At 39.2% G+C, this 25,641-nt stretch overlaps 1 protein-coding gene across 1 annotated transcript; it reads left to right on the top strand.

The window, feature by feature from the left end:
- The first annotated feature begins 512 nt into the window (after positions 1-512).
- Positions 513-9,579, top strand: LOC149926950 (uncharacterized). Its single transcript, XM_090158918.1, has 2 exons — positions 513-574; positions 8,127-9,579. The coding sequence occupies exon 2, from the start codon at positions 8,170-8,172 to the stop codon at positions 9,031-9,033; it is 864 nt and encodes a 287-aa protein (XP_090015044.1). The 5' UTR covers positions 513-574; positions 8,127-8,169; the 3' UTR covers positions 9,034-9,579.
- Positions 9,580-25,641: the final 16,062 nt, after the last annotated feature.

The raw sequence follows: 25,641 nt of genomic DNA, 5'->3' as shown, positions 1-25,641 counted from the left end.
AAAATAATGAGTTTCAGCATCATCCCCCGAATATTATTATTATAATGATTCTATTACTTTTCTATACAGGTAGACCTCAATATTTACCACCGATTTGGTCTTAGCCATTTACCCCTCCAAACGAGCTTCCCCCGTTAGGCCGGCACGCCATAAGCGAGCCCTCTTACTAGAGCGCGTTCGGGAGGGGAGTGGGCCCAGTTTGGGGACGCCGGGGTGGGGTGGGGTGGTCCCGTATATAGACGAGCCGCCAGGGTAGGCCCGCGGCATAGGTTAGTTGAGCGGGACCCGAGAAAGTCCGCCTAAAAGAGTGTCCCGCGCGACACGACGGGTAGCGAAGGTCCCCCCCAGTCAAAGGTGCTTCCCGGAACCCGACGCGAGGTGCTTTTGCGTCACCTCCGTGAGCCGACGTCAGCGGCCGTTTGTCGCGTGCTTAACTAGTAGGCGAAGAATATAAAGAGAGAGTTAAAAAATTGCCTTTCTCCGGTGGCTGGAATCGCCGTTGGAAATAGTTGGGAACTTGTTCCGGAATACCAAGCGCTGAAGTTTACTAACGGAAATTTATCAAGAGCATAAGGTAAGCGGATGATTTTTTCCTCTAAATTAATTTCCCAGCGTGTTTTGTAAAGTCATATATTTTTTATTATTGACGTATTGAGGACCGGGATAATTCTCGAATGGTACCCTCCCCCCTTTTAGGTAGAAATTTATATTAAATAGAAATTGACTAAGTTGTTTTTTCGTCAAATTGGCTGACCTCGGTACCAGGTTCAAGTTGCCACATGGCACCGGCCAGTGCGCGTCTTTTGGGAATTTCTGTAAGCAATTTTAAGTTGTTAGGGACCTCGCGAATTAACAAATGGACAGTGGCGTAGTGTCATTTGAAACAGCACAAAAATTGGATTTTGCGGAAGAAAATAGATTTTTATCTTGCGTAGGTGTAAATAAATTTTCCATGAAATGTTTTTAATATTAAAAGTATAGTTATTGCATTAAATAAAAAAAACGTACATTTTCCGAATTTTGAAAACTATTATTACTTAAAATCTAGATGTTCCTATTCTTCTGCAAATGCATATTATCATTTGTTTCTATGTACCTGCAAATGCAAATCTATATTGCAATAAATTTCAATAAATAAGCCAGTGAAATAAGGATATGGTAAAACAATTAAAAGATAATAACCGGTTTCAATAAATATTGTTATTTTAAACAGTTCATGGGTTACGCTATTAATTATAGCTATTTAAATAAATTATAAAATAATTTTAAATAAATTTAACGTGACAAAGATGTAAAATGTTTGGTTATAGTATTCGATAGATATTTCGATGCGAGAAAATAAGACCTCTGAACGATTTACGTTATACCGTACAGAAACACCTCAATTAAATCTAGTTTACCATTCAAACATACTTCAATTAAACACTCTAATGTCATAATTTAAAATGTGTACAAACAATATTTAAAAAATTCGATTTGGTCTAAAATTGAGCTAGAAACGCCTGCGAATCCATTTTCTCCTATTGTTCTCTACGCGCGGCGGATGAGACAACAGTTAGGGGATATAGACAGAGAGAGAGAAGGGGTTTGGGACATGGGCGGAGAAGACTGGTACTTGAAAAGTCAACAATATACCGGTTTTATATATATATATATATCTCTCTCAATCAGGGGAGGGGGTCTATATTGTAAAGTTAAGGGGCTTGAACGATGACCAGGAGGTAGCAAAAAGCTACAATTTACGCAGAGCTTTCTGGTGACGTCATTCCGTCGCTTTGACTGATTTAGGGAAATTAAGTTGAGTAAAAATGGGTCGTCCGGTAAGACCGCATTCGCGAGCAGAAGGGATATTCGGGAGCCCCTTTACCCCATAATGGCGGTTGCGGATTTTAAGGTATTCGATCATCAAGGCGGAAATTTTATACCAACACCGCGGCTACAATAACGCGGATTTACCTCACACTTAGATCAAACCGAAATAAAAGGGTAAAGTCTACGCGGCTCATTCGGAGCATTGTCAGTGCGGTTCCAACCTCGAAAGAAACCTGTTCTAGTAAATAGAAAAAAAATCAACTTTTTATATTTTTATTCAAAATTGTTGAGACGTCATTTTTGACGTCTGAGTTACAAACATTGAATCGCTCTGCATTCTCCATCTTGACCAAACGTTAGCGCGAAACCTTACGTACATTTTGCACCTATCAAATCGAATTTAAAAGAACTGGATTTTTTTTACGGCATACCCATATGTCCATTATTTTTTAAAAAGGGGAAGATTTATATGAAAGGATATAAAATGAATAATATAAAATTATTAATTTTTGCAGACCCAGTTTTATACCGCTTCGTCAAAGTCACATTTTGAAATTAGGAGACTATTTTTGAGGGGGTGAAAAATATGAAAGTTAAATAATATATACCAACTTGCTGTTGAGAAATTACTTAAATATATACCATCCATACAAAACTGTAAAAAATTTGGAATGAAGAGCCTATTTATAGGGATTAGCTGACTGAAAATGTATAAGGTAGATATTATTTACCAACTTTCTGTTGGGATATTATATAAATTTAGACAATGCAATAAAACGTTTCCATATCAGAAATGATTTTAATAGGAAGCTATTTAATTGTAAACCATTTCTCATAACTAATTTTACGTTATTCACAGATAAATTTCACATTAAAATACAAAATTAAAATAGACACGTGTAGGATTGTAGACGTAGTCTCACTGTACATAGACTGTTTTCCCTACACGTTCTTCTACGCCGCTTAATATCTAATAGGAAATTAAAACATTTGTGCATTTAAAATTTCAAATTTTAAATATTATTTTCTATAAATCAAGATGACCTCATTGTTTAAACGTATACGTATCTCTTACGTCATTGTTTCTTTACTTTTTCAAGTCTACGAGCGCGTGTAACTAAAGTTCCCTCTTGTGACGTCAAAGAAAGATTTTTTATTTCAACTTTTTATTCAATTCGTTTCATAAAAGCATCTATGGCTCCTGACGCCACCAACTCCGCGAAAAACGGCCGCGTGAAACAATACAAGCGGGCTTTCTTCCCGCCTAAAAGCGCTTTAAAAACTCGCTCCGTTTCTACAACTGATATTTCCACCTTAAAAAAGGAGAGAGGTATTTCCTTTCTCAAAAACCCAATAGCTTCGATATCGTCTTTCCAATACCACACGCAAAAAAATGCATCTCGATTACTGATAAGGTCGCCTCCGGATCAAGTTTGGAATTATTGAAACGTCAAACATTTCAGCGTGATACAGTTTTCAATGAAAATGAAGCAAAAAATAATTTGGGGAAAACACTATAGGCTCGAAACCTTCTGTCGCGCCGTAGTTTCATTCTTAAGAATTATCAGAGCTTAGACTTTTATAAAAAATGAGAAGCCAGGGAGAGATTTCCCCGATTGGGAAAAAGCTGATAGGAAACGTTTTAAGGCGCGTGAAACGAACCGGGTTTAATCGGTACCAACCCTTTTTTTCCCAGAAAGAGCCCGCTTTCACCCAGCCAATATTTGGCTATTCTTTCCCGCATGAGAAGTGTCATATCCATTTGTCATAGCGCACGCGTTTCCTATATAGCGATACATCACTCGCCAGCTAGCAGACGACTTTTTATAAAAAGTAAAGCTAACTTGGCAGTACCGGATAACATTTCTATCAGAATACTCCGTATTTCAACCTCGGATATTTTTAACACTTTTTTTGTAGCCTCACCCAAGACGTGGCTTAATCCTTAACCCCGGGTATTGAGAAAAGGACAAAGTTTGTAAGCTAAGCCTAACCCCGGGGAGTACGAAACGTATAAAGGGTCATAGTTTGACCCTTAAGGGTCACGAGTGGATCTTTCTTCGCTCGGGTGCGTTTTGGGGAGCTCAGGGTGTCGCCGAAATAGTCCCTCAGTGAACAGAGACCACGGTCGCTATCCGTGAGAGGGACTTTCCCGAAATTTTGAAAACTCTCTGAGGTATCCCATAAGGTCGCTTTCGCGTAACGTCAACCGTCTCTATAGCGGAAGGCTAGACCCATTCCTCCCCCCCTTTGGCTTGCCTTTGAGGCATGGCGGCCATCTTGACCACCTTTCTAAGGAGTCGCTAGATTTCTCCGGTTCCTTTATCTTCTTTGGACTGAAAAGATTTGATAATGTTTGGTAGACTGAATTTTATAAATAGCGCTCTCCAAGATTTCGGATAATTTTTGGGCAAGAAAACGGAGGAGTGCAAGGAGCCCCGGGGTGGCTTGTAAGCGATATAATAACGGTCACCCATGAGGTCCTTTTTGGAGAGTCCAGAATAGGTTCTTTGACCTTTTCACCCGTCGCGTTGTGTCGGGGACGGCGTTCTCTTTAGAAGAAGACTTTTCTTTCGGATAAAAATAGACTGATTTCGGAGCGATCCCCGATACACGAATAGACGTTTTCACTCAAAGATAAAAACCTGGATGAACCAAATTTTGCATTAAAATAGTGCATCTGAATAGTACAATTTTCGTGAAATTTTGAATGATGTTGATTGAAAATTTTAAATGTAATTACGTCTTTTATTAAGAATTATTTCGAGTTAACCAAATTAAGTATTTTAAATTTGGTATATTCGAGGGGCTAACCTGTTCTTCAAATTCTGTACACCGATTACAGCCTTTGGTAGTCCTAAATCTGTAATCGATTACGTAATCACTTTAGACCGGCGCATCACCGCGCTTGTTGCAGCCTACTTCCAGGGGCTAGTAGGCCACACTTTGAAGCTCTCTGGCGCCCTTTTAACTCATCGTAGGGAATTGGGGAAAAAAAACAGGCATACTTCTCAACTCACCCCCTACAACTCCTTCAATTTTTTAATAACCTTTTGAAACACCCTGTATTGAAAGCTTAATTAAAAATGTTAGAAACAAAACGGAAAAACTATCTACTAACATGTGCTAATACATTCTGGCTTAACTGTTAATGTGAAATTAGTTGACCCAGCATCACTGCAAAAAGGTTGGTAAACATATACAGTAAATTTCTGTCAAATCAGACGAAATTTGGTAATTACACTAGCGCCATCTCTAGATTCGTTACGGAACCAACATTTAGTAAGGCAGTTCAACAGTTTAAGTTCTTTTTTATTACTTATTAGGGGTTTACATATGAGTAAAAAAAATATTCTAGGTTCAAAATTAATGAAGAATTCCATCCTACGTTTTTAGGATCTATTATTTAAAATCTAATAATAATAATAATAATAATAATAATAATCAGCTAGGCTAATACCCAAGGCACCACCTTAGGCCTAAGTCACCATGCGACTTTTAAAGCCATTAATTAAGGTGGCCGGGTTACAATGCGTAAGAAGGTTGTGGAAAGCACTTCATGCCACGCGTGCCAATATAGAGGAGTCTAAAATGCTATACACTTTACAGAAAAAGATTTTTTAAATTTAAAATAACTTTAAATCCCATGCTTATTCAAAAGTTTAATTAACCGAAAATCAGCAATAAAATCACCCTTTAGTTTAAAATTTCATAATCAATTTCGTATTGCCACCCTCATGTTAGAAATCCCGTAAACAAAATTTACAAACAATTTTGCTTTCGAAACAGTTCGGAAGGTTACGTTTTATAAAAACACATTTCCAAAGATAATTAAAAATATGAAGAGAATCAAGCCTTATTTGAAATAATCATTAATTTTAAATGTTTTACAAACCATGGCGCTAGAAGGTGGGGTGGCGGAGTGGTTAGCACTTTCGCCTCGCAGCAAGAGGACCCGGGTTCGATCCCAGCTTGTGGCACTGGGTGAACACTCGGAACAACTCCTTCCGCGTAGAGTTTGCAAGTTCTCTCCCCACTGGTTTAAGGGGTTTTCCCCCGAGATCTTAGGTTTCCCCTTCCACAAAAACTTGCCACCACCCTCCTACGCATTGTAACCCGGCTACCTGAATTAAAGGCTTTAAAAGTCACTCGATGACTTAGGCCTAAGGTATTAGCCTAGCTGATTATTATAATTTAAAATAAAAACAACAGTATTTAAAAGCCAAGATACTTCATGGTTAAAATGTTTATTTATTTATATTGGCGGGCTTTTTATTGTAACTCTCGGCTTGAAAAGGGACCGCGGTCCGAAAGCTCGCCAATATAAATAAATAAAAATTTTAACCATGAAGTATACTGTTGTTTTTATTTTAAACTTATTTGAAATAGTTTCTAGCTAGATAGAGAGATAAATTATAAAGCTTAAAAACCGTTATAGCGCGAACTGGGAATAAGAGTCGCTAAGGTGAACGCGGTTTACATACAGCAGACAGCTCTTTCTCTAAAGCCCCGATAGAAAAGACTAGAATTTGGGAGAATTCCGCGCTGAGCCGTTGCGAGAGAAGTCTACCTTCATTCCTTGAATGGGCGCCCAGAGCCAGGATTACGCTGCGTCCTATTCCCCTTCCCAATCTATTTAAAAAACGTCTCCTAGTGTAGATCCTCCAAAAAAACTTGGAAGACGTTGAAGTGAAATGATATTATTATAAACGGGGGGAAGCAACGGGCCAAAGACCCCGAAATACCCCCCCCCCCGGCTAAGAAATACATACGTTAAAAGGTAAGGCTATGTAAAGGTCTAAGGTTAGAGTACACTTAAGTGAAAGACGCGGTATTACGGAATGGATTATACCTTAGTGCACACATAGCTTAACTCGAAAATGTTCGTTTTGATGACATTTGGACTACAGCTTTGGAACCAACATCAACTCGCTGTTGAGGCTGCTAATATGAGTGACTTTAAAATTAATTGATTTACAAGTTTTTTATTTGAGTTACCATATTTTGAAAATGAAATTATATAGGTATGAATCTGGTGCCTTCAAATAATAGATTTCTCCTAAGATTATTATACTTTTTCAATTAAAATCTTAGACGACTACGATAATAACGATACCTGCTGTACAAATTACAAAAACAACATAATGTGAACTTACTAGAAATATCAATGACAATCGGTAATACCATAAGTGAATAATATTGTTACATAATTGTGACACTTCCTCTTCTTGACACGCAAACGTTTTACTTAGAGCTATTCGCGAGACAGACTGCATTGCGGGGTTCGTCACCGTTTGCGTCCGCTTGCTAACGCGTCACACCTAGCCTTTGACAGCGCCTCACTTGTGGAAGATTTTCAGCTTGTGATGACGTCACTCCGTTACTAGCTCTGAGTGAAATATTCCCCAAAGTGACAAACTTATGGGACAATATTATAGACTTATGGGCATACGCAAATAACTTAATCCAAGGGTCAAATCGTTATATAAAAATAATAAATTATTTCACTGGGGCCCGGTCCGTAAGCCCGGCGCTCACTGCTCTTCGTAACGTCTCCGTCCTACCTTTCACAAGCCTTTGCTTCGTAACGGAGACAATGCCTTGTGGAAGGCAGGACGTCTACGAAACGTAGAGCCAGTCGGCGCCTAGCCTTATTCGACGACAGTGGTTTTCCTTCTCAACTGTAATAAACTACGTTCAATCTCATTTCCGCCAAAATACGAGTTACCGCAAATCGGTCCACTGAAATGGCGTAGTGCCATGAGCTCGGAAGGCGCTGTCATCCGAGAGCGTTCTCCGTTGAGCGCGCGGGTACTTGTCCGTCGGCGTTGAGGCTCGTAACGAGAAAATGGGAGAATAAAGACTGGGCGCAAGGTCGTGCGAAGGGGTAACGCGCCGCCCCAAAGAGAAAAGGAGAATGCTCCCAAATGAAAATATTAGACTTTTTGCGTCCGTCTCGTTGCGGGGCTTACGTGTGTAAGAACGACGGGTTTACCATTGTCCCGCAAAGGTAAAAACGTCTTGAGAAAAATAGTCAAAAATGGTCGCGTCCCCCAATACCAACGATTGGGATATCATCCACAATGCCAAAAGGGGTTTCGAGCCGGTCCCGATCGGGAATATAGCCGAGCCGAACCGAATTTATACGTATACAATCGATCACCCGGGGGGAAGGGGAGGGGTCGAGAACGTGGTGCCTCCTATAAAAATATTTAGATCCGAGTGTGTTTTTTTCTGGTTTTTCTCAAACTGACGAAAAGATTTTTAACATATGGATCCTTTTTTTCTTTCTTTCTCGGTTTGGCTTCTTCTAGGTGCGGGGACACTCGACAGTTGTATGTTGAAATCGAAGTCGTCATGACTGCGGAATTGTCGAACGCGGATTCTTCCGCCGAGGTCTCCGTCTACGATCCCAGATCGGTGGACTCGGCGTTCGCCAGTCGCTCATGCGGGCCGGCCTCCAACTGCACCTCCACGGCCGACCTCGATTGGGACACGGACACCTCCCAGTCGCGGGAAGCCAGCCTCGTCCGCGCGCAAAGGATCAAATCGGACCCTGACGACTCCAACACGACCATGGCCTCCGACATGTCCATTCTGAGCGGCCCGCCCAATTTGATGACCTCCAAATTGGAGAACGGCTCTAATAAGAGACACGGCGCCAAAACGGACGACAACAAGTCCGCCTCGACGAAGAAAAAGCGCTACAGCAAGTCGCGGGTGCGGGCCAGGAGTCCGACGGCCGTCCTCAAGGTCAAGAAGAGTCGCCGATCCAAAGCGAACGACCGTGAACGCAACCGGATGCACAACCTGAACGACGCCTTGGAACGACTCCGCTGCATCCTCCCAAACATGCCGGACGAGACAAAGCTGACCAAGATAGAGACGCTGAGGTTCGCCCACAACTACATCTGGGCGCTGTCCGAGACGGTCAAGATGCTGGACGGCAGAGCTCTGGTCGATAAAACGGACGACAAGAACGGAGTGTCCCAAGACGACGCGAATGGGGACGCGGTGGTACCGTACAGTTCCACGCCGCCCTTGTCCTCCACGACGGGTACCAACCCCATCGCGTCCCCGTGCGGAAGTTACTACTCCCACAATTCGAACGCTTCCGGTTTCTGGTCGAACAATGGCAAAACGAACGGCAGCTTCCAGGACTACAGCGAATCTTCGTGTTGCTCGGACGAAAGTGGTTTCGCCACTTACGAACACTTATGATGACCGCGGTTAAATCACTCAAAACTATCGGCCACTCAAATTGCCGAGACTATATCCATGCCGAATTAAATTTCCGGTCGCTAAGATGTAAAAGAAAACGCTATCCTGGAAATTGGGAGCCAACGGGGTGACCCCAACCTCAACCACAATAACATCCATTTACAAACTTCTCACAATCACGCTCTCCCTCTCGAAAGAGAGAGAGAGAGCTTCGAGAATTCTTTCGCAAACGCGATAATTCGGCGGAAAACTTTTCTAGTTTCCGCATCGTCGCGTTTCCGTTTGTAGGAATGCGGAGGAGCGGAACCGTCAAGAGCAGGGACGGAAAACGAACTAATTTTTCAGACATCGTCGCGTTGTTGTACACCCCGCGATCACGAATTTTTACAATCCAATCGAGCTGTTTAACACGAATGTAAAATTTTTAACGGTTCGACTTCGGCGACGACAAACCCGTATACATATCTCTCTCCAATCCAAAGAATGCCTTTCTCAGAAAAAAATATATAAACAAAAATATTATAAAAATACTAACGCGTCGCATAGTCATATTTTTATACACGTTTTTTATACAAGATGTTTTCCCTTCCCGATCTGTCAGATTGTGTATAAATGTGATATCATTCAATTTCTTTTTAATTATTATTTTAATTAATTTATGTGTTTGTGGAATGAACGGTAATGTTTTCGAATTAATGACGATGCCAAAAAATAATAAAATATTTGTATATTCTTCTATGGCGCTCAATTGTTACATCTTGAATAAAATCTTTTATAATTTTGAATTTACCTGTGTTGTGATTTGTAGTACCTACGCTATATTGCTAACCAAAAAATTATCTTTGTAAATATACTTGACAGATATTTTCGTCAGTGTTTATTAAAAATAAAATTAATTAATTTATACCAGAAGTCATTAACTACGGTTTATAATAGGTTTTTACATTGGCAAAAGTAGAAACGATTCCTAAAATTAGGGATTTTCATTTAACTTTTTATAATTTAAAAAACTTCGTATGTTTTACGTTTTACAATTTCCTTAAATCATAAGTGTATAATTCTTTCCTCATAAGTGTGCCAGTTTCTTATCCGCGTATTAAATGTTAACTGCGAGCCATTTCAAGATTCTAGAATACTTATAGTGAGATAATTTATTTTCAAGTTGCATATTTTTCTCGCACGAGGCACTGATCTTTCTTTGAGTATGGCGTTAATTCAACGTCACTCCATAAATATTTATTAGTAATTATTTCAATATTAGCGATTATTTAGCCAAACCACATCACGTTTCAAAATTTACCGCCGGATTTCACCTCCTATTTCTCTAAGATATACATTATATACTTATGGATAAATTTAAAGTTAATAAAAATCATTAAGTAATATGCAAATTTGTATAACACGGTGGCGAAAATTATGAATAATTTTAATATTATTAAAACTGCCCTCTAGGAACGTGAAAAATAATCAAAACGTTTTTAAAATCATTTTGTACAAATAAATACCCGGCCACCTGTTTAAGGCATTAAAAGTCGCTCGATTACTGGGGCCTAAGGCGGTGCATTGGGTATTAGCCTAGCTGATTATTATTATTATTATAACAACTCCTTCTGTGTTGAGTTTGAAAGTTCTCTCTCCACTGGTTTAAGGGGTTTTCCCCAAGCTCTTCGGTTTCTCCTTCCATAAAAACTTGTCGAGGTTAAGGGTAATAGCTAGTGTAGAGAGCTGTTGGCTCGCGTGGCATGATAGGCTTGCCACCACCCTCCTACGCATTACAACTCGGCCACCTGAATTAAAGGCTTTAAAAGTCGCTCGACGACTTAGGCCTAAGGTGGTGCCTTGGATATTAGCCTAACTGATTATTTATTATTATAATATAATTGTAGACTTATGGTGAAATCACTAAAACCACTTACAGCAGTTTTGGAAATTTTTTAACCTATAATCCATTTCCAATGACTTAAATATAATATTCAGAAATAAGATTTTTGACTGATCAATTCTGGATCTAAAACCCTAGTAAATTAAAACGTTGACCTGGTTTATTTCGATGATCTTCAAGCGAATGTCAAGTTAAACTCGGGGAGAAAGCCCTAACCTACATCGTCGTACGTCATCCTCGAGATACAATACGCGGCCACTTTCCCAACATCCGAAAGTGTCAATGAAAAGTTCCTTCGGGACTGTATTATTACGCAATTCAGAGTCCCTTCAGAGCGGTACATTACGCGGAGCTTTCGGAATAAGGCGCGACAGTCGGTAAACAGTAGAGAGCCAGTCAACTTCATCAACAACTTTAACCTACATCCACGGGGGATATCGGGATGTACGCGGAGAAACACACACCGTCCGGGATATCGTAAGGCAATACCTCATTGTGACGCGAAACGCGGCCATGATTCCGATAATACGAGCGAGCGGTATGCCATCAATCGCTTTTCAATCACGCGGACGCCGGGTTTTGAAGGAAGCGACCCTCTTTGAAGGAGCCATTTCGAGTAGGTCTTACTTTACACTCACGCCTCCCCTTTCTCTTTGGTCGCTTTCGTCCCCGAGGACAATCGAAGAGACCGGAAGTGAGCTCGAGACGGGCGTCAAGTGTAGTTAAGGTTGACGAGGGACCCTTTCTCGCGTCTTTGTGCCGAGCGCCGCGGCGTGTTTTCGACGTCGTAGGCGCTACCGTGAGAAAAAACATTTCCGCGGAAAATAGCGACTTGTCGTCCAGAAACTTGAATGGACGCACGGGGGAGTTTTGAAGCTTTTCAGAGTTTAGCTTCCCACTATACGCGGCCCAGCACCCTAAATTGACCCCGTAGTGCACCGGCGGATGAAATACTAATGCGGCTAAATCGGTGATATTTATGGGAAATACGATCCACTGGGGTGTTAAAAGTAGAGATGTGGTGTACAATCGGAATTATTAGTACTAAAATTTTTGAGATCCAGATAAATATACGGAATTTAAGAAATTCGGGGAAATATCGGAAATGTTTAATAAATATCAAAAATATTTTGGAAATATAAGAAATTTTTAATAAATATAGGAAATATTTTGAAATATCGGAAAGATATTGAAAAATCTAAATTATTTTGAAATATTGGAAATTTTTCATTAATATCGGAAGTATTTTAGAAATATCGGATATATTTTGGAAATATCGGATATATTTTGGAAATATCGAATATATTTTGGAAATATCGAATATATTTTGGAAATATCGGATATATTTTGGAAATATCGGTTATATTTTGGAAATATTTAGGAAATATCGGATATATTTTGGAAATATCGGAAATATTTGGGAAATATAGGAAGTGTTTTAGATAGGGATGCACCGATATATCGGTAACCGATATATCGGCCGATATATCGGCTAATTTTTCAAATATCGGTATCGGCCAATATCGGCTTAAGCGAGGCCGATATTAGCCGATACTTCTGGTATTAGAAAAATATTTTCAGGAAAAACTATAAAAAAAGGCGATACTCAAATAACTAATTAATGGAAAACATTTATTGCCACAACCTTACATTTCCTTTTAAAAAGGCCAGTTGATCGCTGTTGTAGGAAATAATTATTCGCGTCCAAAACGGTCAGGAATCATAAGTGGTTTTTCGACTCCAAAAGCCATAGATCATATCATTTTTTAACAGGTGGTTACGAGAGTAAACAAAAAAGCATATTATTTTGATAGGTAACTTTGTTAATATCGGCCGATATTATCGGCCACGATTAGCCGATATATCGGCCGGCCGATATATCGGCTGTGCCCATATCGGTGCATCCCTAGTTTTAGATATATCGGAAGTTATTTATTAACATCGGAAGTATTTTAAAAATATCGGATATATTTTGGAAATATCGGATATATTTTGGAAATATCGGATATATTTTGGAAATATCGGATATATTTTGGAAATATCGGATATATTTTGGAAATATCGGAAATGTTTCGAAAATATAGGAAGTATTTTAGATATATCGGAAGTTATTTATTAATATCGGAAGTATTTTAAAAATATCGGATATATTTTGGAAATATCGTTTATATTTTGGAAATAATTTAGATATATCGGAAGTTATTTATTAATATCGGAAGTATTTTAAAAATATCAGAAATATTGAAATCTCGGGAAATTCAAAAATACAGAAATACAATGGCATTCAAAGTCCCTAGATGACTTTGGCGATTAGCCTAGCTAATTATTTTTTTTTTAAATGAGAAAAAATTTGAAATCCGAGATCTAGGGGAAATTTCATTCGAAGTGGCTAGCCCCACAGTTCAACCAAAAATAAAATTCAGCGCCACAAATAGATGCTGTATAAAGTTCAGAGCTTTTGCGGGGCAGCAAGAATAGCTACTTGCTAACCGAGTTGTATTCACTACAGAGTTGAAAAAAACAGCTTTTTTAAAAATTAGAAAATCCAGTATGGTTAAATACCGATTTAACCGGTGGTTTAAACTTGTTAAAACCACTAATCAAAAATGCTCAATCTGCTTATATCTAGCCCTCATTTCTTCGAAAATGCTCAAATTGTGAGCTCTCTAACTTACGACAGAAAGTGAAGGTCACTGAAGGTTAAGTTTTAGTTTTTTCAATATTTCTAATTCATTTCACAATATTTTTTTTAATAAAAAAGTGATTAAAACCAGGCTGGTTCTTGCTAACTCGGATTCACTATGGTATTGAAAACTCGGAATTTTGAAAAATTACAAGACAATCGAAAATTTGGTAAAAGTATCACATCATCGAAAATTTTGCAAAATTATCATCGGAGCTAAACAGATCCTTGAAAACACAAAAATTATCAGACCTTTGAAAACACACCAAACTATCAAACCCTTTAAAACACACCAATTTATCAGACCCTTGAATACACGCCAAATTATAAAACCCTTAAATACACCAAATTATCAGACCCTTGAAAACACACCAAATTATCAAACCCTTAAAAACACCAAAATATCAGACTGTTGAAAACCCACCAATTTATCAGACCCTTGAAAACACACCAAATTATCAAACCCTTAAAAACACCAAAATATCAGACTGTTGAAAACCCACCAATTTATCAGACCCTTGAAAACACACCAAATTATCAAACCCTTGAAAACACACCAAATTATTAGAGACAGAAAATATTAAAAATAATGAGATTAGATAAATGGAAATTTTTTAATGAAAAAATTATAGAAATATTACAGAACATTAGCAAATATATCCTCACGAAAACAATTGTTATAAAAGTCAGTTATCATTGATTCTTCTACCAAGATACAACAAAATTTCGGAAAATTATACCACAATGTATATGACCTTTAAACTCTTCAACCAACTGTTAAGACGAAGCTAGGTATACCAAAGCATGTCCCTGGAAAGCCGGCTACGCGGAAGTTTAACGCGACATGAGTCACGTGCGAAAAGGGGGCGAGGAGGGGGGGTGAAGCTATTGAAAGTGAGGGAGTGCGGATAGAAAGAAAAGAGACGGACCATTGACGATGTTTGATGGAACCCGTCGTGCACGCCATCTCCCGGAAAGTAAATGCGCCGTTCTACACTTCCTTATTGCGGCGCGGTGGATAGGCCATAGAGAGAGAGTAGGCGCTGGTGGTCCGATTAATTGCTATTCAACGGTGGTCGCTCGTTTGTAGAGGACACGTGCCAACCGAAAGAAAACAAACCGTCGCCAGCACGCGCCCGTCCTCCCAGCCGAAACGACCGGCGTTCTAGCTTGACACCTCAGATGGGAAATTCTCCGACTTGATAAGCCACTTGCCGGGGAGACACCTACGATATCTTGACTGATAAAAAATATTTGTCTACCATTAAAAAAGCCAGCGTTGGTAAGATCATCTATCTCCGTGGTCATAGGAGCGAATAGCGGAGATGGGCAGACTCACCTCGTTTTCAAGCGGTTAGGAGCGGCGGAATAAAGGGAATATTACATCTTTTGGTTTGATGGTGAGCCGAAATTAGAGATGAGCGCTTAGTCATTGATTGAGACGGAGAAAAGTGGATCTGCCTTTTACAATCTTAATCTCTCAACAAACTGGGGAGATCAAATTAAAATAAACCAAAAAGCTGATTTTTTGGGTTATAAAATAATAATAATAATAATCAGATAGGCCCAAGTCATCGACTTATAATGCCTTTAAACAGGTGGCCGGGTTGCAATGCGTAGGAGGGTGGTGGTAAGCCCTTCATGCTACGTGAGCCAACACTTAACTTAAATTTATACTATTTGGTTCGTTCAACAATTAATTTTGTTTCTGAAAGAGGTAATATAGAAAGTAAATGAACCGAAGCTATCAGATTGCTATACTCAACATGTTTGGAGGCGTTTTCCTCATGAAGTTACATTTGGACCTCGAATTTGAAATTTTGCGCGCTCCTAGGCCGAAAAAAAAACTTTTTGTTTTTAAGAGTCCATTTTTTTATACATAGAAGTAGCTATACCCACGATTTCCAAGTGCAATTTATCACGTCAAAATACGGGAATGGAAATTAGCATTTATTGGACTCGATTTTCTCATCATTTTCATTAGGAAAACCCCCTCCGATTATGAGCGCTATTTCGATAAATTCGGTTCACTTACCGGTTCATTTACTTCTGGTAATATGATAACATTAGTTACAGTTTGAGATCTGTGAGCTGTTAGATGGGACAAGCAGAATCAATTTTTGTAATAAGCTGAGCTTGGCAGCAGTGGCGTAGTGAGGTTATTTGGCGCCCAGGGCCAAACTCCAAAATTTGCGCCCCCCCCCCCTCCACCTACGCCGGCCCCAATTTCCGTCATAAAATTCCTTGTTTTTAAACGAAACCTAATCATTATCAATAACAAACTAAATATTAATTTAATTGATATATTAAAAAAATTTTAAGTTTCAAATATCCGCTTTAATACTTTAGCCCCCCTGACCGTCGGTGCCCGGGGCGTATGCCTCCATTCCACCCCTCCCTCACTACGCCTCTGCTTGGCAGAGCTATGTACGAAAGAGAGTGCATTTTCTTTTGAAAATTGAGTGAGAGAAAAGATCTGAGTTTTGTATAAGCATAGAAAGAAATAGGTGGAGTTCATTAGTTAATAATTATTATTGATTAGTTACCTTTAATAACTATTAGTACGTTTCTTATCACAACAAAGATGACGTCATAAGTCACCGAGGTCACGCTGAGGTACGACGTCAAAATAACATCCTAGCCTGCTTTTTCGTCTAACTGCGCATGTGTCCGATATTATTGAAACTCGCATAATTGAAATATAAATTAAAGGCCGACTACATAGTTATTCGGTTTACTCGGTCTTTCACTGGAAGTAGGCTCACTTCAAGACGTCTGTGCTATGCAAGTAGCCAGCTACCAGTGAAAGACAGAGTAAACCGAATAACTATGTAGTCGGCCTTTAACATCGAAATACATTTTAAAGCATTGTCTTTGGTATAAGATAGAAAGACACTACATCATCCACTCTTGACGAGAGCGTGAGAGATAAATACGTCAGGCTAAAGTGAGCGGCTCGTGAGCTGAGAAGTGTTTTCCAAAAAATGCCCATTACTGGCGGAAAGATAAGAGCGCAATCGTGGGGGCTCATCTCCCGGCCGGTACATTAGCGAAATGAGCGTCGGCGGGGCCTTGGCCTGTCGCGTGTCCTCGAGGATGGCCTCTTCCCAATGGCGTCGAGACACGCGTCGCTCACTTCATCAAAACAGAGAGAAGAGTGCGCGTTATTTGCGGGATGCGCGCGTAGATAACAACCGAGGCCACGCGTTGCTGTTTGAACAAATTAACGACGCCAAATGAAAATATTATACACGCTTTAGATTTTTAGAAATTCATGGGAAAGCAAATTTAGGATGACTGCCACCGCCCGCCCGACAACGCTTCAAAGGAGTGGTGGAAAATCAAAATTTAAACAAACCCAACGTTAACGTAAAAATAACGCATAATTTTCATTCAATATTGAAATTATTTGTAAAGTAAAATAAAATTTAAATTACTTGTAAAGTAAAATAAAATTAAAATTATTTGTAACGTAAAATAAAATTTAAATTATTTGTAAAGTAAAATAAAATTTAAATTATTTGTAAACTAAAATAAAATTTAAATTATTTGTAAAGTAAAATAAAATTTAAAAATCTATTTCGGATTGAAAGTAGTATTTTTTTATTCACATTTTATTACTATTGAATTGTTATTATTATATGTAATACTTTATTACTATTGTACTGTTATTATTTAATGTAATACTTTCATTACTATTGTATTGTTATTATTTTATGTAATACTTTTATTACTATAGTATTGTTATTATTTTATGTAATACTTTTATTACTATTGAATTGTTATTATTTTGTAACATTTTTACTATTACCAAAAGTATATAACACATATAAATTTATCTAAAGTGTTGATGTTATTAGCTTGAAACAAGTATTTTCTCCGGTTTGATCTAGATAGGTATTTCTTTCGTTAGATATATTTTGTAAGTTTCCGCTACTACCGAAAGATATAAATTGTAAAAATCTGCTATTGCAGACAGTCAGAAACACCGTTAACTAATAACGAAAGTTAGTTTGCTAAAAATGTAGCATCTCAACGAAGAAAAATACAACATTTTGAAAAAGTGGATTTGTAGTTCTATTAAAGTCTGGATCATCCAGAATGTAGCCAGAACCGCATGTCCGCCACCACACACGTACGTCCGATACATCATTGCACAATAACTGCTCGTTACACGGGCAGGGTTTTTTGATAGCTCCAAAAAATTTCCCGATTTGATTTTGATAGGGAAAAAATCACGATCCCGGGTCTCGTAATCACTCAATGCCCGAGTTCGGACCCCCTAAAATGAGAGGAGTCGGACCCCTAAAATGAGAGGAGTTTTGTTCAAAATGAAAATGAGGAACCGGGTGTCGCAGCTGCGGTGCCAAAGCTCCTTCGTTATCCACTCATTGTAGCCACTATAGCAGCGACCACCGGCTTTCTGCAGAAAGACACAGTCCCGCTCAAAACGCGAAAAGAACCCAAATCCCCTTCAATGGACTGCCCCTGCTCGACGCGTCAACAAAGCATCGCGATCGAAGGCGGGGTGCTAGGTAGAGTCTGTATCCTTCGAAATACACCCTCGTATTTTACGAGGTAGACCAACGCGCGAAATATAAGCCTTTGGCGGTGCCCAATGGCCCATTTCGCCGGTCAAACCCGAGGACAAAACCAGAGACCTAGCCAGGAAGAGCCCTACCCGGGGTATAGCGCCGATGTAACTTTTGTGGAAAGTACGATAAAAACGCTCTTTTGATGAACGGCGAGGATTTTTTATGGTCGTCCCTTTTGTGTAATAGGCGAGACTGCCGGGCCGCTATAGTTTTACCGTTTTGGAGAGTTTTGTCGCGTTCGAGCGTGCGATGTTCGCTGTCACACATTTTAGCCGCGCGACATTCAAAGGACGAAACCCGACACGACCTTCCACTCTCTCTCTCTCTCTCTCTCTCTCTCCCTCGTATTAAATTTACATATTCAATCGCCCGAAGAGGGTTTCCAAGAGCACCTGCAGCTTCATTAGTATCTGCTCATATTTTAAATCTCATTTTCAAAACCATATTTCCAGAAGATTAAATCTTTACAAGTTTAGATTTGGCTTTAAGCTATATGATCGAAATTAAAGAACATCGTCTTCCTAAACATTTTGTTTTACATTTCTAAAGGCTGAGAGTACACTCTATAATAATAATCAGCTAGGCTAATATCCAAGGCTTCACCTTAGGCCTAAGTCATCAAGCGACCTTTAAAGCCATTAATTCAGGTGGCCGGGTTATAATGCGTAGGAGGGTAGTGGCAAGCCCTACAAGTAGTTCTTACCAATTTGCTTGATATAGCAAATGATATTTAATGGTTTTGGTTAAAATCCGAAGCTATCTTGGAAATTGCACATTGATTTTAAAGCATTAAAGAATAAGTATACTCAAGAGTCTCGTTTGACCCAATAGTTACATCATTTATCAAAATCAATCAAAATGTCTTATAGTTTTAGTTCCTGAGAGTTTAATTTTCATGTTCAACATCTCAATGCAATCAGTAAATTTCTTAATCCTAACTAAAACCAAAGATAATATAGACCTCTTACCCTAGATTTGAATTCACTGACAAGCGCGCAGTCAATAGCGTTTACCCACTTCCAGTCGGAATCTCGATATAATTAGCATGTTAAGCAACTAAAGATAGTGCCATGCATCAACTTATGGAGTTTTTTATTGTGTTTGCTAAAACTGAGCTACTTGAATTAAGAAAATTATTTAATAAAGCAATATAGTACACGGTTATGTCTACACGTTTTTAGTTTAGTACTTATACTCTCCAAATCAAAAATCCGTGGATAACCACAATATGCAGCGATTGCTAATAGAACCTTTTATAAATCTATACTTTCAAAGGATTTAAGTTTAAATCTCGGATTGATATTCGGAACAAAAGGGCGAAAATTCGGGTGCTGCCGGTTGAATATAGTTCATTGAGATTCATGGATAGGAGCCCCTCGCACCCATTACAATTCGTTACTCTCCGAGGGGATTAACGAAACAGTATATAAGGTTCCCGAGCAGTGAGAGTATAAAAAATTTGATTGGTTAATGCCCAGAACCCCGCTTTATGTTGGATTAAAGGGAGAAAATTATCCATCGGGGTTCCATACGGATCCAAATAGAAGAATCGTCCTGGATTTGCGGTGCCCTCCACACCGACGCCATCACATACAATGAACAGTTTTGTATCGGAAATATAAAGAATTGCTTATATGGACCCCCGCTATTTTATATAGCGTAGATAATCTCAAATGGGACTTTTTCATTATACAGATTTTATGCTGGGTGCAGGCTGCCATATCAAACCGTAACCTTTTTAGTTGGAGGGATAGTTTATTGGTATTCATTAACTGGTCAAAAGTTTCTTAGTGCGAACCAGGGGCAAATTTAGGTATGGTTTTTACGGGCTGCAGGTCAAAAAAACTACTTACATAAAAAATTTAAGAAAATTAAATTTTACATTTACCCAGCAAAGTGTATCTGATACACCCAGGATCCCCAAATTTAACGGTCCGCCCGTGCAGGGTGCGAACGCAACTTGTCTGTGACTTCCAATATTTTACGTTAAAGGGGTTTCACCTTTCCATAAAAACTTGTAGAGTTTAACGGTAATAGTGAGTGTATGGAGCTGTGGTCTCGCGTGGCACCACCCTCCTACGCTTTGTATCCCGGAAACCTGATTTCAAGGTTAAGTAGTCCAGTTGTTACAGAAAAAGTCTTAGAAGAAAACAATTTTCTTGCTAACTACTTCTCGCTATTCTAGTGGAATTACTATTTTTGGAAAGTTTTAGTTAAAATTGTGGTTATTGAAATGAAATAAAAGGTTTGTAATCGTCGTGGGGATAGCGGGTTGAATTAAATTGGTGCTATAAGATACTCGAGTCTTTGGGAACCTACGACCGCGCTCAAAACAAAAAGTCAGCGAGCAAGCGTGGAATATTATTGCATAAATCTTTTCGAGATTTTACGTGTATATCATGGCCTCAAAGTCCAATCCACGTACTTTTTTTAAGATTTTTGAATGTAACGTGACGTGGATTTTGCTTTCTGGCGATTGACTATTTAATCACACTTACCCCTAAAATCGCTTCGTTTTAGATAACTAGTTTTAAAAACCCGCTTGAGAAATCTCATCGCGTTGGTTCGGGAAGCAACTCGTCCAAGTCGGTCCGCTTAGAATCGCTTTCAAAACGACAAGCCGGGGAAGTTATTGTTCGTATTTTAAAAAATTATGGGAATAAAATTCTAAATAATGTCAAATAATATTACTGTATGTATAGAAAACATGATTAACTAATTGTTTTGGGATACATTCATAATTTGAAATGGCATTAAGCCTAAGCTTTAAGCGAACTGGGGTGAAGCGATTTCGCACGGGTGAACCAAGAATTATCGTCGGCGGTCAAAACTGGCATGGAAACCGACCTAAACTGGGTTTCAAGCTCTAGTGTGACCATGACCGTGACTTAAGTGTCTTAAATGATGTGACAGCCTTGTTTGTATATTTCGTTAAATGAGATAGTAGACCCAGGGCCGCCTTATCCATAAGGCAGACTATAGGCAAAGTGCCTAGGGCCTACGAAAATTTTAAGAGGACCTACGATTCCATATAATAGGGCCTAAGAAGGTCCGAAAAGTCGGCAAATGAGAGATTTTTGCCTAAAAGGCCTACGGAAAGGTTAAAACGGCCCTGAGTAGACTTGTTAAGCCAACCCACGAAAACGTTCATGGAAAATCTGTAGGAGAGTAAACCTAGCTTAGGTACAATGTACACTCTTTGCAAGTTCCCTCTACTCGTTTTCATGGGGTTGCTTTACCTACGAAATTCTTATTTAATAGTTGTTTTATATAAAATGACGAAGAACGTATTTATTTATTTATCCTTAACGAGAAAGACTATGTTGAATCTACCGCGGGCTTCTATAGGCTCGGCGTTATAGGATAAGAAATTTTCCGTAATTTCTCTTATATCCATATCCGAAAACTTATTTTTTCCATATTAAATCGTATAATAGTCGCGAATAATATCCATAAATAAACAGTTAATCGAATTTTATCTGATTGATTGAAATTTTGACGTTTACTTTATCCGTTTCCCCGAGCTCGACGGGCTTCATAGTCGACTTTTCCACCGGCACGAGAGGGGGAAGGAAACACGGCACCGGGGTGAGCTTCAATCGCGTCGAAAGACCTCAGATTTAGGGAACCAATCAGTTACCGGGCTGATTTGATTTATTTAAGGAGAAGGAGCTTACTGTTGATCCATGAGCGGATTTTGAGCAACGCTAAAAATAGTATTTCGGTATTAGCCTAGCTGATTATTATTAGCTGATTGTTATGGTCTCAACATGGTCATTCAGATCTTCATTTTTATATATTATATATATATAAATTCGTGTTATGATCCTGCACAGCAACTGTCCTACTTTAATTTTTGACATTATGAAAGTAAAAACGTTCCTATTATTAACTGTCCTATCAATCACGTTTTTTTCATCCAGAATTCAACCTGTGAACATTGGATGAATTACGACTGAAAAGGGATCTTATATCGGATCGATAACAAACGATGCAGCAGCTCATAGTCGTAGCCGTCCTTCGGCTAATTGAACACCAGAATATTCTCATTGGAGGAAGGCGTTATCCAGTCGAAACTCAGACAGGCCACTCCCGGAGCCCAGTAGGAAGAGCCTATCCATCTAGCCAAATACGTTACATTCGCGAATTGGATTCGCCATTTTCGTTCTGGGTTCGGTGGGCTATTTGTTGTCGCTCATGCCTACGAGCGTAATAGCCCGACTGGCCTACATCTTTTGGTGACACCGCCATCTAGCGACTATAGCGAAAATAATCAACAATGGTCTCGTAATGTCGCCCAGAGAAAATAACAAGCGTATCTTCCTAAGATAAATCGCTCCTCCGCGTTAAAGATTCGCTAGCTATTAGGAAGAAGACAACAATGACCCAAAGAGAGGCGGAGGTCAAAGGCCCAAAAATGGCATCCGCGTGCCGTCGTCCAATGGGCCACTGGGTGCTCCAGGAGAGAGAGAGGGTCCGCGTGATGGATCGCCTTGTTTCCCCGAGCGGTGAACAACCTGCGCGACTCAGGGGCTCACCCGATACTTATTTCTGCACCAGTTCCCGAAATTTACCCCAGCGGCCTAGCCTAGAGGACAAAAAAGTCGAGATGGCTCCGTAGCTGAAGCTCCAAGGTGCACCGACGTTTGACCCCGTGCGAACGTATCTCTCCCGTAGCCCAAACCGATCGCTTAAGCCCGCTGACTTTCCCGTATAACTGGGGAGGATCGGTAGCGTTCCAAAGAGAGGGAGCCCGTCTCAATGGGACAATACTAGTACGCAAAAATGGCCAGTTTTTTAAGCCATAGTCCTAAGTCCCTCGGTAGCCGGGCTCCGGACTCGGCTTTTTCTATTTTTTTTAGAAGAATCAACCTGCCCGCGTCTACAGTGGCGACCCATCGCGGCGACTTACGTAAGAATAGTTCCTATATTTTTCACGCCGAAGGTATAACGGGTCCAGATACTGATGGGTGACACCATCCTCACCCGATACCTCCATTCCCAAACACCTAAAACAGACTTTACTTACCCCGTCACGGAATACGGTACACCCCAGTAACCCACCCTATTGACGTTCTAAATGACCCCAGACGGCGCTGGCAGCGCGTTAATGATGACCCGCGCTAAGGGACACGGAAGGTTCAAAAAAATATCCCCGTGGCCACAATGGGATGCGAAAAAAGAAGAGAGGGTGCCACCATTCAATTTTTTAAGCTCCCTGTTTTTTGGGAATCCGTAAGAAACCGCGCAGGGCCAAAAGCCTCTTTATCAAATATATTCCGCGCGCGAAAAAAGAACGATTACAAAAAATGCCTTTTTCTCGCAATTCGGCATAATAGGAGACCGTTCTTCTAATTCCGACTTGAATGGATGACAAGCCATAAAAACGTTCCGACGCAGAGAGAAGAAGCCTACTCATTTTTTTGGGGGTCTGAGACCCCAGAAGAAAGCGCTTTTTACAGTAAAGGAGAGATAAAAAATCGAAATTGCCGGGTCGCATAAAAGGCTCAGAGCGCAAGCCTATTTCGATAATCGGTGGAAATAAAATTTATGCGTCTATAGTTTACTCTTGAGGCGGCGGTCACCCACCGTCCAAATTCGACGCCAGGCCCAAACGATTACCTTAAACGGTCCTTCATAGTCCCTAAATAGTAGACCATTAATTTTTTTGCTAGCCTTAATGTATTTCGCTATTTGTAACGTAATGGCGCGTTTTGTATACTATCAATCAGAAATAGCCATTTTATTTTTTTAAAACCCTTAGAATTAATGCGGGCTTTCTATAAGCGGGTTCGACAATCAGCGTCAACGTAACTTGGAAGTAACATAAGTGGATACTTTTGGTTTGTTTTGGTACTAAAAGTGTACCCTAAATCAAACTATTCACTTGTTAATCCGGTGGTGATAATTACTCAACAGCTTAAGTTATTGGTCAAAAGCAGCTTGGACTACTTTGGCTACACTTTCTACTAATCCTCAAATGCCAGAGTTCGTCTGTAATTTCATATTTGTATTGTTTGAATGTCGAGTTTGGAGCTGCTATGTTTTATGTCAAGCGAATAAGTCTAATTTAATGGACAAAGTGTACGCTGTTGGCGCCAGAATTACAGGCGAAGAGTATTTAGTATCAATTTATTCTTTTTGAAATCATTTTACTCCGGCTACGTTAAACTAACAACTGTTCGTCAGGACCAAATTGCAACAACATAGCGGTAAAGTTTTACACTACCTTACAACGAAATCCCAGAAAAGGCGTACCTTTAGTAAAAATTTGCCCAAACTTCGGAAAAATTGCAGTCAAACAAAATTTTAGTATGCACCTTTATTTAGTCTTTATACATTATGTGTTAAGCATCGTCATCATTAGAGTTCGGCGTTTGGATAAAAATTAACCACTTATTTTATTTTTATCCATAACCTACAATTATCCGAAAATATAAATTAATTTTTGCATGTTAAATCGTTGTTAATCCATGGATAATATCCACAAATAAACAGTTAACCAAAATATTTCCGATTAATCGAAATTTTGTCAGTTAATTTATCTGTTAAGCAGAGCTCTAGTCATCATTGGGTTGTAGGCATAATTTTTTTGTTATATCAGGAAAAGTTGAGCAAAAATGTTTCTGAGCTGCAATCGTCTTGAATTTTGAGCCATAAACATTATTATCAAAATAACTTTCAGGCCATTCTCAACTAAAAAGGTATGATGTCAAGTTATCATCCAAGCGATCAATTTTGAAAGTTAGAATTTTGCAATAGCGTATAAATTTTTTTTATCGCATAAAATTCAGCCCTTTTGCAATTTTTTTGAAACGAAATCCTAAAGTCACTGATTTTTTACGAAAACTACTTAACCATAAAAATAAAAAATTTCTACTTTAAGTAAATACACCGGGTGAAATTTCATCGTTTCCTTAAAATATGTTCACACTTTTAGAAAATGGTTTTTCACCACTAGATTCTAGATCTATTTTGTCAATTGAAAATTGGTAGCACATCATCTGAAACCTACGAATACCTTTGGTTCACTGAAAAAGGCAATTTGAAAAATGGACAAGTTGGGAAAGCCAAAATAGACGTTGTCTAATCCCATGAAAGAGATAGCAAAGATAGGCACGCATTCACGTATCATGGGAATCGACGTAACCTCCAATTCAGGAATACCTGTACTAGTTTTAATAAAATGTAAATGCCACACACGCAGAATAGTTTGCACGTTCAAAAACAGTATTCGGGTTTTATTAAATACAATAATTTACTTCAAATACGCTAAATAATTGTTTACCAAGTGGGTTCAATTACACCCCCCTCAGCTGAAACGAAAGCTCGGACAATAGTATCATCAAATGCACGAGTAAATTGGGGATCGTCGTTCACTGCATTGAGCAGCCAGTTGCAGAAGTCGTAACGTCTTTGAAAATCCCCATCAATCAGTCCTTGGTGAA

The sequence above is a fragment of the Leiobunum rupestre genome, chromosome 9 (genome assembly GCF_980474605.1).
Source record: "Leiobunum rupestre chromosome 9, qqLeiRupe1.1.hap1, whole genome shotgun sequence".
Taxonomy (NCBI): Eukaryota; Metazoa; Arthropoda; class Arachnida; order Opiliones; family Sclerosomatidae; genus Leiobunum; species Leiobunum rupestre.
This window is presented reverse-complemented; position numbering and strand designations above follow the sequence as displayed.

Bases quoted from the DNA above. Each gene is read 5' to 3' on its own strand.
- LOC149926950 (XM_090158918.1), top strand. From the start codon at position 8,170: ATGACTGCGGAATTGTCGAACGCGGATTCTTCCGCCGAGGTCTCCGTC.